The sequence below is a fragment of the Littorina saxatilis genome, linkage group LG16 (genome assembly GCF_037325665.1).
Source record: "Littorina saxatilis isolate snail1 linkage group LG16, US_GU_Lsax_2.0, whole genome shotgun sequence".
In the NCBI taxonomy this organism is placed as follows: domain Eukaryota; kingdom Metazoa; phylum Mollusca; class Gastropoda; order Littorinimorpha; family Littorinidae; genus Littorina; species Littorina saxatilis.
This window is the reverse complement of record NC_090260.1, coordinates 27,498,771-27,516,270: the sequence shown is the minus strand read 5'-3', so window position 1 is coordinate 27,516,270 and position 17,500 is coordinate 27,498,771. Positions and strand designations below refer to the sequence as shown.

Sequence of the window (17,500 nt, the reverse complement as noted above, 5' to 3'; positions counted from 1 at the left end):
ACTAATGACATAACTAAACCATACACTCACACGATCGTGTCTAACTAGTCTGGCAGAGACCACTAATGACATAACTAAACCATACACTCACACGATCGTGTCTAACTAGTCTGGCAGAGACCACTAATGACATAACTAAACCATACACTCACACGATCGTGTCTAACTAGTCTGGCAGAGACCACTAATGACATAACTAAACCATACACTCACACGATCGTGTCTAACTAGTCTGGCAGAGACCACTAATGACATAACTAAACCATACACTCACACGATCGTGTCTAACTAGTCTGGCAGAGACCACTAATGACATAACTAAACCATACACTCACACGATCGTGTCTAACTAGTCTGGCAGAGACCACTAATGACATAACTAAACCATACACTCACACGATCGTGTCTAACTAGTCTGGCAGAGACCACTAATGACATAACTAAACCATACACTCACACGATCGTGTCTAACTAGTCTGGCAGAGACCTGACAGTATCCTACATACGTGAGAGAGACACTCGTGAGATAATAATCGTTCAAATCACACGTGTGTATTATCATGTAAATGAGGTCATGTCAAGCAAGTCTGGCAGGGACCTGCTTTTTCACTGCTTATGATGCCAAAGTCACCGAGACAAATGTCATTATAGAAAAAAAATTGCGCTCACTAATCACCCTCGATGAATTTTTAGAACTAACATGTCACGCCACACTTTCAGAGTGACGTTTCTTTGCTTTGACGTATAGATTTCACGAGGGTTTAGAAGAGATCGAGGTTCCAAAACAAGCGTCTTCAATTTAGCTGCCTCGACTGCAGGACATTTTTAGTAAAATACACGTAAGTACAGTATGTAGGATAAACATATGGCTTGCTGTATCGTACTAGATTTACACTCGTTGCTTTTTCAGTTCAATATTAAAAAAACAAAAAAACTCGTGTAAATCTGGTACGACACAGCAAGCCAAGTAGTATTCTCTATTTCCACTGCGCATGATGTCAAAGTCACCAAGACAAACGTCATTGTATAAACACTTTTGCGCTACAGGTCACGCTGTACTTTCTAGAGTGACACCATCAAAGGCCACCTTCAGCGTTCCATCGCTCCCATGGGCGCCCTAGCTCTGATCACAGTCACACCTGTACATCGACCATAGACTATAGTCAAGGTGCATTCCTTCGCCTGTAAGCGATCATATTCACCACCACAAATGTGTCCAGGCTTTTACACGTGAGAACAGCATCTTGAAAACTTTACACAAATCAATAGCGCGGATGGCTTTTTTCTGTGCAGTCTGAGATTTGTTTGGTGAATTAATTAAGCATATTGATATAAGTGTCACTTACAGAAAATAATGCAACCGTAAATTCCTACTATGCACAGGAAGCAGCAAAGACGTTGACTTTTGTCATTTTAACGTGAATACATTGCTTTTTGGTCTCTTTGTTGTTCCCTCTCACGTGCAGTCGCCATTGTTTAATACTTTTGTCATTTTAACGTGAATACTTTGCTTTTTGGTCTCTTTGTTGTTCCCTCTCACGTGCAGTCGCCATTGTTTAATACTTTTGCCATACGTTTAAACTGAGAATCCTCTTATGCAATGTAACAACCCGAACAGACCTGTGGTGGGTCCAGATAGAGTATCGCTTGCACCAGAAGGATTGTACTTTAAACACACGGCGTGCACTGTGTGTCAGGTGAAATGTGACGGCGCCGTCACCTATGTGTTCTCGAGGGTGGCCTCCTCAACCGCTGTCCCCTGGAGCTCCATGAGTTGGAACGACGCCAAGCACGGTCTGGGAGACGACCTCAGCGTCCTCAACGCCGCCAGCAACCCTGAGAACTTCTTCATCGGGCTGATCAAGCTGCGTCAGATCGTCAGCCAGGCGGAGTACAACACCCACATCTTCTTCTCGTACGACGGCTGGTCCAAGCTTGGCATGCCCAACTACAACAACTTTACTCTGGGTATGGTATTTTGGTTACGTTGTGATATATTTGTCCTATCGTGCATAGCTTCACACATTTACTGTAAATAGCCTTGTTGATGTCTTTACAGTGCTTTAACCAGCCTAGTCCTGGACAAGGTGCTATATATACTGAGGATAATGATGACGACGACAATGATGATGATGATGATGATGATGATGATGATGATGATGATGATGATGATGATGATGATGATGATGATGATGATGATGATGTGATGGTGATGGTGATGATGGTGATCATAGTCATGATCATGATCATGAAGATGAAGATGATGATGATGATGATGATGATGCTGATGATGATGATGATGATGATGATGATGATGATGATGATGATGATGAGTCGGAGGAGGAGGACAAGGAAGAGGACGACGAAGATGATTCTGACAACAAGGACGACGACGTTTATTGTGTCAACGACCACGACGATGATAAAAAGCATTGCTGAAAATTATTATTATCATTGTTAGGTCCCGAATCGAGCGACTTCCAGCTGTCCTACAGAGATTTCAATATCTACAACGGTAACGCGGCAGACAACGGGCTGAATGCTAACAATCCCATAGTGTTCTGCACAACGGACCACGACACCAATGGATGCGCTGGGACGAAGGACGCGCCGGGCTGGTACGGGACTGGCTGCAAGGGATACAGCGTTTTCGCTGACCCTCCTTCGTGGCCGGTAGGGGGCATTGTTCAGCAGACTAATATTTTTATCATAGATCTGCAGCGTCATTCTGATTTCTACGATGATTAAGATCATTATTTTGATGGTTTTTGTTGTTTTGAATAACCGTTCCGTGTTTTTGTCTGATTTCGTTGATGATTGGATTGGATTGGATTGGATTGGATTGGATAAGATTTACAGTCCAGTGAGGTTACCCTCATGGAAATTCGGGCTGCTTTCTCCCCGGGGAAAGCGAGCTGCCATACATACGGCGCTACCCATATTTTTTTTTCCTGCATGTGTGTATTCATGTTTCCTGATAATGCAGTAGACTCCGCTTAATTAGGTCACCTTGGTGCAGGACAAAAGTGGCTATATTAAGCGGGTGGATTTAATAAAAGCATAAGCATAAAACATAAGGAAAAATCCGTGCAGTCAGAAATTGGCCTCAAAAAGCGGGTGGCTTTATTAAACATGCCCTTATTAAGCGGATTCTACTGTAGTATGTAGTGGTTCGGAAGATGAAGTTTTGGGCAATTACACTATAGCTGCTAACTCCCTTGAAACATAAGTACACTTTATTTTCACAGAACAGAAAGGACCCTTTATAAGCTGCGCAAAAGATAATAAGATAGAATAAAAAAAACTAAAAAAAAACGACTGTTACTTTGAAAGAACAACGTGGGGTGAACAACAAACGTGTGTGCGTTGACTGATCAATCAAACGTAAACTCCCCAGGCGTGTAGTTTCAATTAACTTTGATTGCAGAAAACTCGCGTAGCACCAAAGCTGTATTGTTACTGTTCAAAGCAGGGCTCCCCACAGTGCGCGTCCCTGCGTCATATAAAACTAGAAGCCGAAAACACGGACTGGAAATATATTGAATGGGTCCCTGGACGCACTAAACTTTAAAAGAGCAGGACGCCCTGAATGTCTTTTATCGTGCGTACCGTAATTACTTTTTCAGGCTGCAATCGTAAGCTAGTGTACACAGCCCACTATGCGAGACCACAATATTGTATTAGAACACCGGGACATTTTTTTTTTTTCGACCTCAGTTGCATGCAGGCTGCTTCAACCCTTTCTTGTTTTCTTTCCTTTTTCTTTCCTTTTTCTTTTCTTTTTTCTTTTTTTTTCTTGTAAATAGGCGGTGAGCATCCTTCTTCATTGGTCTTTTTTCTTCTTTTTAACTCCAACATAGAGGTATATTACACTCACGAGACATGGACATTTTCTCTTTACAATGGAAATATTCCTTATATTTACAAATCAAATTTTCTACTTAATATTTGAAACTCAAAAATTACAAACACTGATCCCCGAAAAGTTGTCTTTCTAAAAATACTAACACACATTTTCCCAATTAATATTACGTGATTTACAAAATTTCGCATCTTTTTACAACAACTTGTGTCTTGATAACCAAAATTAATAATATTATATCCTGCATCTTAAACTTAACCCTTAATCCAGCCTTTTCCTCTATCCAGTTTTCTATCTTCGTCCAAAAGGTTTTTGGAGCCTTACAATTCTGCAGTGGGGGTTATGGACCCTCTAGACATTGAAAGTGGGGGTCCCGGGACCCTCTAGAAATTGAAAGTGGGGGTTCCGGGACAATCACGGAGGGGGTCCGTGGGGAGCCCTGGTTCAAAGGCAATTCTCTTAGCCCTTTTACGTGCAGTATTCATTTCTTGACAATTGTTAGATATGGCTGGTTCCTTGTTTTCATTGAAGGACATAGCTAATACTCAGATAAAATCGTTTAAACACGACATTCTGACAGTAAAGAATACAGGTTGTCTAACTATTATCAAGAATTTTGCCTCTGATTTTAAACAAGTTATCTTTAGTTCATATCACACAAAATTCACGGCCTATTGTATTATATCAATGTAAATGTTATCTGGAAGCCATGTTCGATTTGTGAATTATCCCTCTTTCGCTGGACGACAGTTATTGCCCAAACAAAAAGGGTTTACTGAAAAAAACTTGTGTTTTTTGACAACTTCAAATAGAGCACTTAATACAAAGGTTGCAATTACAGCCTATGACATCCTTTTCCGTAAGGAAGCATACCCCCCTTTTTTTTTTACACGCGCGCGTGATACAACAGATTTTCGACGAATGGTGACAAAGGATGACTGTACTGTGCGTTGCGCCCTGACAAAACCAGGACATTGAGTCGATTGGTAGGTCACCTGGGATCAGCCCTCGTTGGTCGAAAGAGTGACATGGTGCACAAAACGGAGATAGTTTAAAATGCTGTATGTTATGACTGTTTCGGTTAAGTGTGCAGTATGTTTATTTTCGTTTTTATCAAGATCATTTACAGCAACGATGTCGACGACGACGACGATGGCGGCGGCAGTACGACCACCAACGATAACGACAACAACTATCATATGCACATACAAGTACAGTTCTACTGACATACACGCAGACAGACAGACAGACAGACAGACAGACAGACAGACAGACACAGACACACACACGCACACACACACACACACACACACACACACACACACACACACACACACACACACACACACACACACGAATGCATGACACAGTACTGTTGACTAAGACTTTTAGAATGTACGTGTTCTTTAACATTTCTACCTTACGTTGTGGGTTTTTTGGTTGTGCACGATTGTTTGAACAAAAATAAATTCAAAACCTTTTATAGGAAAAGTGACTTGTTGGCATTGGGTTGAAAGCTTTGTTCGTTGTTGTATTGATTGGCACTATATTTTGCGAGCCGCAATTTGTGAAGGGGCAAACCAAATAATAGAAGAACAGTACTTATCTTGTCATCATTATGTTATGTCTGTTTTGTATGTTGCCCGTCCACTTTAAAAAAACGACCTGTCGAAGCACCAGTGAATAATTGTTTTGTTATTGATTACACGGTCCATTAACTAACATCCTTGTTCTTCGTTCAGGTTAAAGATTCAATCGAGCGTGTGTGCTGTTAATCAATAAGCACAAAACATCTTAAAGCATCAGTGAGTGCGCGAGTGAAATAAAAACAAGAGTGTCCGCGTCAGTGACGACGTGAGTGAGTGCGTGTGTCTGCGTGAAAAAATATAGTGTTGTTGTTGTTGTTGTTGTTGTTGTTGTTGTTGTTGTTGTTGTTGTTGTTGTTGTTGTTGTTGTTGTTGTCGAGTGGATGAGTGATGTATGAGTGCGTGTGTCTGCGTGGAAAAAAGATAGTGTTGTTGTTGTTGTTGTTGTTGTTGTTGTTGTTGTTGTTGTTGTTGTTGTTGTTGTTGTTGAGTGGATGAGTGATGTATGAGTGAATAGACATACGACTGTAAAAGGGAGTGGAAACATGAAATCAAAAGTTAACGCGTGAGTTAAAGTTCGCGCAACTGCGTTAACATGAAGATAAGTGTATGACTGCGTGAGCGAGTTGGAGAGCGTGAATAAAATGTGAGAGGTTTCTCCAGTGACCTATACGATTCTTAGACAGTAACAAAACAAGTCGCGTAAGGCGAAATAACAACATTTAGTCAAGCTGTCGAACTCACAGAATGAAACTGAACGCACTGCATTTTTTCACCAAGACCGCATACTCGTAGTTTCGTCAGTCCACCGCTCGTGGCAAAGGCAGTGCAATCGACAATCCAGAATAGTGCGGTAATGGTTGCGCTGAGCAGGATAACACGCTTTTCTGTATCTCTATTCTTTTTAGAGTACTGAGTTTGTTTTTAATCCAAACATATCATATCTATATGTTTTTGGAATCAGGGACCGACAAGGAATACGATGAAATTGTTTCTAAATCGATTTCGGACAATTAATTTTAATCATAATTTTCATATTTTTAATTTTCAGAGCTTGTTTGTAATCCAAATATAACATAATTTATGTATATGTTTTTGGAATCAGAAAATGACGAAGTGTTATCTGTAGTTTCCTAAACACAGCAGATAGAATTTCCTTTTTTGAAAACGACGTTAAACACCAAATAAAGAAAGAAAGAGTTTCCTTTTATGGCATAAAATGTGCGTTTCTGCTTCCCTTTTACAACTTTAATAACGTCCATTGTCATTCATATGGAAATCTCATTAAAGTGTTCATTTTACACCATGAAATGCGTCAGTAAGACTGTCAGTAAGACTCTGTCACAAGACCAAGACCATCGACCTGTGCTACGGCAACATCCGCGGCGCCTACAGCTCCAAGCCACTCCCTGGCCTCGGCAGGAGCCCCCACAACATGGTGCAGCTGGTGCCCACGTACCGACAGCGTCTGAAGCGGGAGAAGCCCATCGTGAGAGAGGTGAAGAAGTGGACCAGTGACTCGTCAGAGGCTCTTAGCGGCTGCTTTGAGTCTACAGACTGGCTCGAGCATCTTCTCTGATCCCAGCCTCGATGCGACAGCCGACGTCACCTCGGCGTACATCGCCTTCTGCGCGGACACTGTTCTTGAGACCAAGTCCTGCACAGTCTACCCCAACACCAAGCCTTGGGTAACACCGGGTTTAAAGAGGCTGCTCTACAGGAAGGGGGAGGCGTTCAAGAGCGGTGACCGCGACGAGGTGAAGGCTGTCCAGCGGCAACTTACCAGGCAGATCAGAGAGGACAAACGTCGCTTCGCGACCAAGCTGGAGAATAACTTCAGAGAGGGCAACTCCAGGCAGTACTGGCAGGACGTCCAGACCATCACCGGCTACAAGCCGAAGAAAGTCCCACTCAAGACGACGGATGAGGCGAAGCTGGCAGGAGAGCTGAACACTTTCTATGCCCGGTTCGATCAGCGTGACTTCAGCGAAGAACAACGGAAAGTCATGGAGGAGGTGCTCAGCCGCCCGTCCACGCCCATCATCATCACCACCGACGAAGTCCGGTCGACCTTCAAGAAGGTCAAGGCACGCAGTGCCGCAGGCCCAAACAACATCACTGGCAGGCTTCTACGGGAATGCGGAGACTCCCTTGCCCCTGTCTACCGCGAGCTCTTCCAGAGGTCCCTCGACGAACATTCCATCCCTGCAATCTGGAAGAGCTCCATCATTGTTCCTGTGCCCAAGAAGCCCAATCCCTTGACATTGAACGACTACAGGCCCGTAGCGCTCACCTCCATCCCCTTTAAGTGCGCTGAGAAGTTGGTCCTTCGGAGGCTGAGGTTGGAGACAGAGGACCATCAGGATCCTCTTCAGTTTGCATACACCCGCAACCGGAGTACTGAAGATGCGATCCTGACCCTCGTCCACAACATCTCCGCCCACCTGGAGAAGCCCTCCTCTTACGCCAGGGTCCTGTTCATCGACTTCAGCAGCGCCTTTAACACCATCCAGCCTCATCTCATGATGAGGAAGCTGCTGGAGTTCGACGTCAATCCAGTGCTGATCAGTTGGGTCTTCAGCTTCCTTACGAAGCGAACCCAGCGGGTCCGTATTGGACAAGTCTTGTCCGAGGCTGTCGCCACCAATACAGGCGCCCCCCAAGGCTGCGTGCTGTCTCCCACGCTCTTCACGCTGTACACCGCCGACTGTCGCCTCAGGGATCTTGTCAACCTGCTGCTGAAGTTTGCAGACGACACATCCCTGTCAGGTCTCATCCTGAAGAACGACGAATCGGCGTACAGACACGCAGTGGAGGAGCTGGTGCAGTGGTGCGACGACAACTTCCTGGAGCTCAACGTGAGCAAGACGAAGGAACTCATCATGGACTTCCGACGAACCAAGTCCGCCGTCGACCCCATCATCTTCAAGGGCGAACCAGTCGAGATGGTGGATACCTACAAGTATCTGGGCACCATCATCGACAACCAGCTCGACTGGTCGCCAAACGTGGACGCCGTGTGCAAGCGGGCAAACCAGAGGCTCTTCTTCCTGAGGAAGCTGCGGCAGTTCCACGTCGACCCACAGATCCTCCACCTCTTCTACCAGGCGACTATTCAGAGTGTCGTCTCCTTCAACCAGCTCTGCTACCACAGCAGTGCAAAGAAAGGCGACATGGAAAGGTTGGAGAAGATTGTGAAGAGAGCAGGCTCCATCTTTGTGGCTCTGAGCTTCAGCCTCTCAGCACTCGATTCCCGAGTGTGGCGCTGAAGAAGCTGAGCATGATCCGCTCTGACGACCGCCACCCTCTGCACCAGGCGCTCGCATCGTGCGAGCCCACGCGTGAGTCATCACGCCGTTTGAGGTGCTGGCGGGCCAGGACGAACCGGATGAGGGACTCGTTCCTCCCGATGGCTGTACGACTCTACAACCAGTCCCTGTGAATGTGACAGTATGCTAGATAGACTTGAGTGCTGTGAAATTTGACTGTGAGGACTATGGGTGATGTGAACTGTGATGTGAGGACTATGGGTGATGTGAACTGTGACTTGGAGGACTATGGGTGATGTGTAGTAGGTGTGAGCGATGGTAGAGTAGAGGACGTGTGATTGGCGGGGGGGGGGGGGGGAGTAAGAGTGAAATGTTGACGTCTGTTTACTTTGTATGATGGGGGGGGGGTTATGATGTAATGTAATGTATGATGATGTACTATGTGTTGATTGCGTATGTATGGGGGTTATGATGTAATAGGGGGGTCCGGGGGCATGCCCCCCGGAAAATTTTGAAAAAAAAGGATGCAAAATGGTGCAATCTGGTGCATTCTGAGGATGATCATTACCAGTTTCAGGCAGCAGATTTTGTCACTGATTAATACCCCAAACAACAACAACCCAAACAAACACCAATTTTTTAAATTTTTTTTGGCTGGGAGGGGGGGGGGGTCCGGAAACCCCAGAAACCCCCCCCTCGTCCGCCCCTGGGTTTGCTGCTACCCGGTTATGCAGCATCAGGTACACCTACACCAAGCAGCACTGTCACAGAAACGGTTTTATGCAGTGATTTTGTGGTTATAGGACGTATACACGACATGACACACACACACACACACACACACACACACACACACACACATACACACACACACACACACACACACACACACACACACACACACACACACACACACACACATACACACACACACGTGTAATGGCAGATCGTAGTTAAATGTCGCCGTAGTGGTTGTCGCAGCGCTAGTACGCGCTTGTGGATCTCATACCAGTGGGATTCCGCGCGCTGGTGGTTTTCGCTAACATGGTGAAAACCTTTTTATAGCCAACTGTGTGCAGCCAGTGTCGCCTATTTTCAAACAGACGGATAAAGAACATTCTATATTTAGACAAAGATCGAGACAGCCAAAACAGTCTACGCCAGAGGCAGACAAGACAACACTGAAAAGGGCAGACGGTTAATAAGACTTCAAACAATTAAACAAGCAATCAACCAGACATTCACGGATCTCAACTGTTTTAATGTAGTGTTTGTGAGAAAGACAAGTTGAGAAACATAGTCAACATTTTTTTGAAAATACAAATAGAGCTATTTTGAAGGGCCTGAAAATTCAGTTGTATTTCTGATTAGTTCACAGTGATCAGTTCCCAGACGTCATGATCAGTTGACGTCACTCATGGAGTAGCCTTTGACGACGCTCCAACTCCTGAAATCCCAGTCCGCAGAAATTGTGACATCAGCCCACGAGACAATGACGTCATCAGTGGTGACGCTGATGCCGGTAGGTAGTTTGCTGCTCTGGAGCAGCGTCCGCCATTCTCCCGCAGGGGACATAACCATGACTCTGCTGGAGCCGCGGCTGGCCACATACAGGTTGCCTCCCTTGTCGACGACAGCCTGGTGAGGGGTCTCCATGTCAGGATGGCTCATTGTCTCGGTTACCTTGCAGTGCACAGTGAAAATGAGAAGTTTTACATGTTTGCCAACAAAAAGCAAAAGAGGGCAAAGTCGACATCGATGAAAGTGAAGAAAGAACGAAAGAAAATGATAGAAACTATGTTGTTAAAAGCACGAGATAACAACAACAATTATGAGGAATATAAAAGAAAGCACGTTTGTTTTTGTTGATAGTTTGTTGTCACATTAAAGGTACTGAACTTGTCAAATCCAGGTGCACGGAGCCCCTGGGGCTTTTAGTCATACCTCAGGCAGCTATCCGTTAGAAGAACTACCAAGTTTCATTGACTTGCACCCAAAGAGTCAAGAACTGCGATTTGTTTACGAATTAATTTCGTACTCGGACCCGGCTGGTCTAAACCTATTTTTGGATCTAAATTTAGATCAGGTAGATCACCACATCATGCACAAAAAGACACGTCACTAGCAAACTATGTCAGACGTCATCATGAGTTTGTGTAAAACAAAATGGAGGCCGGAATCACTCAGTTGAATCGAACTCCGACCAAACACCACGTAATAACTAGGTTAATTTACGCACTCGCGTGAACAAGAAACTGTCGAGCTTCACAGATGTGGTCGTTGGGTAGTTTTGGGTTTGTTTTACTACCATAGGAGGATTTTTGAACTGTAAATGCACTCAGCTGCAACAAAAACGCAAAACGAAGGCTGTGAGCTGCACTGTGCCTTTAAGTCAAGTTTGGACTGAATATTTTCAGATATACCAGGAATCCAGACGAACGTGGCGGTGTGTGTGTGTGTGTGTGTATGTGTGTGTGTGTGTGTGTGTGTGTGTGTGTGTGTGTGTGTGTGTGTGTGTGTGTATGTATGCGTGCATAGCGATTCCAACAAACGACAGACATTTGAAAACAAACTCTTCAAGATGATCCCCCCACACCCTTTGTTTTTCTCTTTTCAATAAATGCTTTTGATGACGTCATATCCGGCTTATTGAGAAAAATCGAGGCGACACTGTTGCAATCGCATTTTTTAAGCAAGTTGATTTAAATTTTGGTCAAACATTTACACACACACACACACACACACACACACACACACACACACACACACACACACACACACACACACACACACACACACACACACACACACACCTGGCCAGTCCTTGCGTTGATACGGTACAGTTCCTGGCTCGCCCAGTCAGACACAATGACGTCATCACCACCGGCCGAACACATGTAGTCCGGCCTGCGGAACTGTGACACATAGAAGCTCTTCACCACTCGTCCGTCTCGCGTAATGACGTCAAGATAGTAGCGTGACGTCACCAGCAGCGTGTCGTTGTCTAGTCCGGCCGCCACGCCGTCATACTTCTTCTCCACGCGGAATCGTGATGTGTATTCAATGACGTCACCCTGCAGGCGTAAGAGGTAAATGAAGTAGTTGTCGTAGGTGGTGACGGCCACCATGCCGTCAGGGAGGAGGGCGATGTCCCACAGCTCCTTGGACAGTCTGACGTCAGACGTGACGCGTGCGCCCCCTGATGACGTCAGCGCCATGACCTTGACCTTCCTGTTGGCGTCGTCGATCAGGACAAGGTGACTTCCGTCCGGAGTGCTGGCGATGGCGATGTAGTCGGGTTCCTTGCGGTCTCTGTCTGCTCGACCCGTTGTGGTGAACGTCAGCCGGGGTGATGACGTCATGGGGTCGAAGGTCATCTCACCTTAATAGAATACAGCGAATAATGTTCTCATGTAAATAATACAAAGATGATGTGTGTACGTGTACACAACCAGTGTGTTCCTGCATGTTCGGCAAGAGGGGGGGGGAGGGGGGGGGGTGGGGGGAGGAGGGGGGGGGAGCCGAGACTTATGCTATGATATATTGTGAGCTACTCCGCATTTTCACGGAGGAGTGACAGCAGTATTGCCAAGCAGTTTTCCGTGTTTGGGCACACTGGGCTGCATAGCATCTTGTGGCCTACTGCTCATGTGTTAGTTGAGGTGATAGAGTGACTTGACAGTGAAACCTAGCATGGTGCGTACAGGTGATAGAGTGACTTGACAGTGAAACCTAGCATGGTTCGTACAGGTGATAGAGTGACTTGACAGTGAAACCTAGCAGGGTGCGTACAGGTGATAGAGTGACTTGACAGTGAAACCTAGCAGGGTGCGTACAGGTGATAGAGTGACTTGACAGTGAAACCTAGCAGGGTGCATACAGGTGATAGAGTGACTTGACAGTGAAACCTAGCAGGGTGCGTACAGGTGATAGAGTGACTTGACAGTGAAACCTAGCATGGTGCGTACAGGTGATAGAGTGACTTGACAGTGAAACCTAGCATGGTGCGTACAGGTGATAGAGTGACTTGACAGTGAAACCTAGCAGGGTGGGTACAGCTGATAGAGTGACTTGACAGTGAAACCTAGCAGGGTGGGTACAGGTGATAGAGTGACTTGACAGTGAAACCTAGCAGGGTGCGTACAGGTGATAGAGTGACTTGACAGTGGAACCTCGCAGGGTGCGTACAGGTGATAGAGTGACTTGACAGTGAAACCTAGCAGGGTGCGTACAGGTGATAGAGTGACTTGACAGTGAAACCTAGCATGGTGCGTACAGGTGATAGAGTGACTTGACAGTGAAACCTAGCAGGGTGCGTACAGGTGATAGAGTTACTTGACAGTGAAACCTAGCATGGTTCGTACAGGTGATAGAGTTACTTGACAGTGAAACCTAGCAGGGTTCGCACAGGTGATAGAGTGACTTGACAGTGAAACCTAGCAGGGTGCGTACAGGTGATAGAGTGACTTGACAGTGAAACCTAGCAGGGTGCGTACAGGTGATAGAGTTACTTGACAGTGAAACCTAGCAGGGTGCGTACAGCTGATAGAGTGACTTGACAGTGAAACCTAGCATGGTGTGTTCAGGTGATAGAGTTACTTGACAGTGAAAACCTAGCAGGGTGCGTACAGCTGATAGAGTGACTTGACAGTGAAACCCAGCAGGGTGCGTACAGCTGAAAGAGTGACTTGACAGTGAAACCTAGCAGGGTGCGTACAGGTGATAGAGTGACTTGACAGTGGAACCTAGCAGGGTGCGTACAGGTGATAGAGTGACTTGACAGTGAAACCTAGCAGGGTGCGTACAGGTGATAGAGTGACTTGACAGTGAAACCTAGCAGGGTGCGTACAGGTGATAGAGTGACTTGACAGTGAAACCTAGTAGGGTGCGTACAGGTCACAGTGATAGAGTGACTTGACAGTGAAACCTAGCAGGGTGCGTACAGCTGATAGAGTGACTTGACAGTGAAACCTAGCAGGGTGCGTACAGGTGATAGAGTGACTTGACAGTGAAACCTAGCAGGGTGCGTACAGCTGATAGAGTGACTTGACAGTGAAACCTAGCAGGGTGCGTTCAGGTGATAGAGTTACTTGACAGTGAAACCTAGCAGGGTGCGTACAGCTGATAGAGTGACTTGACAGTGAAACCTAGCAGGGTGCGTACAGCTGATAGAGTGACTTGACAGTGAAACCTAGCAGGGTGCGTTCAGGTGATAGAGTTACTTGACAGTGAAACCTAGCAGGGTGCGTTCAGGTGATAGACTGACTTGACAGTGAAACCTAGCAGGGTGCGTACAGCTGATAGAGTTACTTGACAGTGAAACCTAGCAGGGTGCGTTCAGGTGATAGAGTTACTTGACAGTGAAACCTAGCAGGGTGCGTTCAGGTGATAGAGTGACTTGACAGTGAAACCTAGCAGGGTGCGTACAGGTGATAGAGTTACTTGACAGTGAAACCTAGCAGGGTGCGTTCAGGTGATAGAGTTACTTGACAGTGAAACCTAGCAGGGTGCGTTCAGGTGATAGAGTTACTTGACAGTGAAACCTAGCAGGGTGCGTTCAGGTGATAGAGTGACTTGACAGTGAAACCTAGCAGGGTGCGTACAGCTGATAGAGTGACTTGACAGTGAAACCTAGCAGGGTGCGTTCAGGTGATAGAGTTACTTGACAGTGAAACCTAACAGGGTGCGTACAGGTGATAGAGTGACTTGACAGTGAAACCTAGCAGGGTGCGTACAGGTGATAGAGTGACTTGACAGTGAAACCTAGCAGGGTGCGTACAGGTGATAGAGTGACTTGACAGTGAAACCTAGCAGGGTGCGTTCAGGTGATAGAGTTACTTGACAGTGAAACCTAGCAGGGTGCGTACAGGTGATAGAGTTACTTGTCAGTGAAACCTAGCAGGGTGCGTTCAGGTGATAGAGTTACTTGTCAGTGAAACCTAGCAGGGTGCGTTCAGGTGATAGAGTTACTTGTCAGTGAAACCTAGCAGGGTGCGTTCAGGTGATAGAGTGACTTGACAGTGAAACCTAGCAGGGTGCGTACAGCTGATAGAGTTACTTGACAGTGAAACCTAGCAGGGTGCGTTCAGGTGATAGAGTTACTTGACAGTGAAACCTAGCAGGGTGCGTTCAGGTGATAGAGTGACTTGACAGTGAAACCTAGCAGGGTGCGTACAGGTGATAGAGTTACTTGACAATGAAACCTAGCAGGGTGCGTTCAGGTGATAGAGTTACTTGACAGTGAAACCTAGCAGGGTGCGTTCAGGTGATAGAGTGACTTGACAGTGAAACCTAGCAGGGTGCGTTCAGGTGATAGAGTTACTTGACAGTGAAACCTAGCAGGGTGCGTTCAGGTGATAGAGTTACTTGACAGTGAAACCTAGCAGGGTGCGTTCAGGTGATAGAGTGACTTGACAGTGAAACCTAGCAGGGTGCGTTCAGGTGATAGAGTTACTTGACAGTGAAACCTAGCAGGGTAAGTTCAGGTGATAGAGTGACTTGACAGTGAAACCTAGCAGGGTGCGTACAGGTGATAGAGTTACTTGACACTGAAACCTAGCAGGGTGCGTTCAGGTGATAGAGTTACTTGACAGTGAAACCTAGCAGGGTGCGTTCAGGTGATAGAGTGACTTGACAGTGAAACCTAGCAGGGTGCGTTCAGGTGATAGAGTGACTTGACAGTGAAACCTAGCAGGGTGCGTACAGGTGATAGAGTTACTTGACAGTGAAACCTAGCAGGGTGCGTACAGCTGATAGAGTGACTTGACAGTGAAACCTAGCAGGGTGCGTTCAGGTGATAGAGTTACTTGACAGTGAAACCTAGCAGGGTGCGTACAGCTGATGGAGTGACTTGACAGTGAAACCTAGCAGGGTGCGTACAGGTGATAGAGTGACTTGACAGTGAAACCTAGCATGGTGCGTACAGGTGATAGAGTGACTTGACAGTGAAACCTAGCATGGTGCGTACAGCTGATAGAGTGACTTGACAGTGAAACCTAGCATGGTGCGTACATGTGATAGAGTGACTTGACAGTGAAACATAGCATGGTGCGTACAGCTGATAGAGTGACTTGACAGTAAAACCTAGCAGGGTTCGCACAGGTGATAGAATGACTTGACAGTAAAACCTAGCATGGTTCGTACAGGTGATATAGTGACTTGACAGTAAAACCTAGCATGGTGCGTACAGGTGATAGAGTGACTTGACAGTGAAACCTAGCATGGTTCGTACAGGTGATAGAGTGACTTGACAGTGAAACCTAGCAGCGTTCGTACAGCTGATAGAGTGACTTGACAGTAAAACATAGCAGGGTGCGTACAGCTGATAGAGTGACTTGACAGTGAAACCTAGCAGGGTGCGTACAGGTGATAGAGTTACTTGACAGTGCTAGAATTTGGAGGGGTCAGCGTCAAGTCAGTGAAAGTGCCAAGGTCCTTGACCTTCATCGGATCACGCTTTGATCTGCACAATCCGGATGATGTGGGTCGTGTACGACCAATACTTGTCTTTCTAAAGAAGGATCCAACGTAAACCGAATGGGCTGTACACGACCCACGCCATCCGAATAGTGATTAACATCGTAAAGTGCCTTCTTCAATTCCATAAACGACCCACAGCATCCGGACTGTGTAGTTCAAATGACGTCATTGTTTATTAGTTTGTTTACAAAGATACACCTTTAAATATTGGTCGACTAGCAATCGAGACGAGGTGATGATGATGATGATGATGATGATGATGATGATGATGATGATGATGATGATGTGTGTGTGTGTGTGTGCGTGTGTGTGCGTGCGTGCGTGTGTGTGTGTGTGTGTGTGTGTGTGTGTGTGCGTGCGTGCGTGCGCGCGTGCGTGCGTGTGTGTGTGTGTGTGTGTGTGTGAAGGGAAATGTTTTTTCGCAAATTATGTCTTATGTTCGCATGCTTCGCGGAGACCATCGCGACCCGCCTCGTCCTTCGGGTTTTGGCTAGCCAAGCCCTACTAGATTCGGTTGTGTTTTTCTTTCAGTTGCAGGCCGACAGATTGACTAAATGTTTTAAAGTCGCTTTCTGAGACTTGTTGTTTTTGTTTGTTTATTTTTGTTGTATGCTAACCGCCATCTTTGAAGGCGTCAACACGAAAGTCATATTTGTGTGCTTTGCATCTTGTTCAGGCGTCTACTCTCAAGGTAGATAGAGGAAGGTTCTGGCGAATGTTTTGTTTTGTGTATGATTTATCATTCTGCCAACTAACCTTTCTCAGCTTTGTTGTTTTCATTCTTCACTTTGGAACGTTAGAAGTCTATCCATTTCATATTTCTTCACGCAAACACCAAAACTGAAGAAAAAGTATTGTGAACTCACCAGCAGACGCATTTTGAGTTGAGCGAATGGCCGATGCATTCAGCAAGGTTGCCAGTTGCAAGGCAAAAAGCACGAAGGTCATCATCGTCATCATGTTTCCTGCAAGAACCGAAAGCATCCCCGTAGATCACAGGCCGTGAGTTTGACTGTATTTTGGTCACCACAAAATAATATTGAAGTGGGAAACTTTTCAGCGAACCGTCGAATTGGAAGAAAACTTTGACAAGGCTGATGAGTGGATTCTTCGGCCTTATAGCGAGCCTACATACATTCATGAAGATCAGTCTCTGGCTAGTCCAACCCAACACACCGTGCTACATACTATAATGGCAGAAAAGTGGACAATCATGTGTTTTAAAGGTCGGTTATTCCACTTCTACTGTAGCAGCGGCCTGCCTTCCAACAGTGGAGCATCATCGTTATTAAAGGTCGGTTATT

General features: G+C 46.0%; 2 protein-coding genes across 2 annotated transcripts in view; one reads left to right on the top strand and one right to left on the bottom strand.

Moving 5' to 3' along the window:
• The window catches only part of LOC138950712 (fibrinogen beta chain-like), an 11,317-nt gene extending 5,964 nt beyond the window's left edge, over positions 1–5,353 (top strand). The window contains exons 4-5 of the mRNA XM_070322431.1: positions 1,698–1,968; positions 2,462–5,353. Of these exons, the coding sequence (XP_070178532.1) occupies positions 1,698–1,968; positions 2,462–2,748 (558 nt within the window). The 3' untranslated portion in view covers positions 2,749–5,353. The remainder of the gene's footprint in view (positions 1–1,697; positions 1,969–2,461) is intronic.
• A 4,604-nt stretch (positions 5,354–9,957) lies between these two features.
• LOC138950711 (uncharacterized) overlaps positions 9,958–17,500 on the bottom strand; it is an 8,351-nt gene continuing 808 nt past the window's right edge. The window contains exons 1-3 of the mRNA XM_070322430.1: positions 17,063–17,500; positions 11,531–12,099; positions 9,958–10,400 (exon numbers count right to left, since the gene is read on the bottom strand). The exon at positions 17,063–17,500 is cut by the window's right edge and continues 808 nt beyond it. Of these exons, the coding sequence (XP_070178531.1) occupies positions 10,119–10,400; positions 11,531–12,099; positions 17,063–17,180 (969 nt within the window). The 5' untranslated portion in view covers positions 17,181–17,500 and the 3' untranslated portion in view covers positions 9,958–10,118. The remainder of the gene's footprint in view (positions 10,401–11,530; positions 12,100–17,062) is intronic.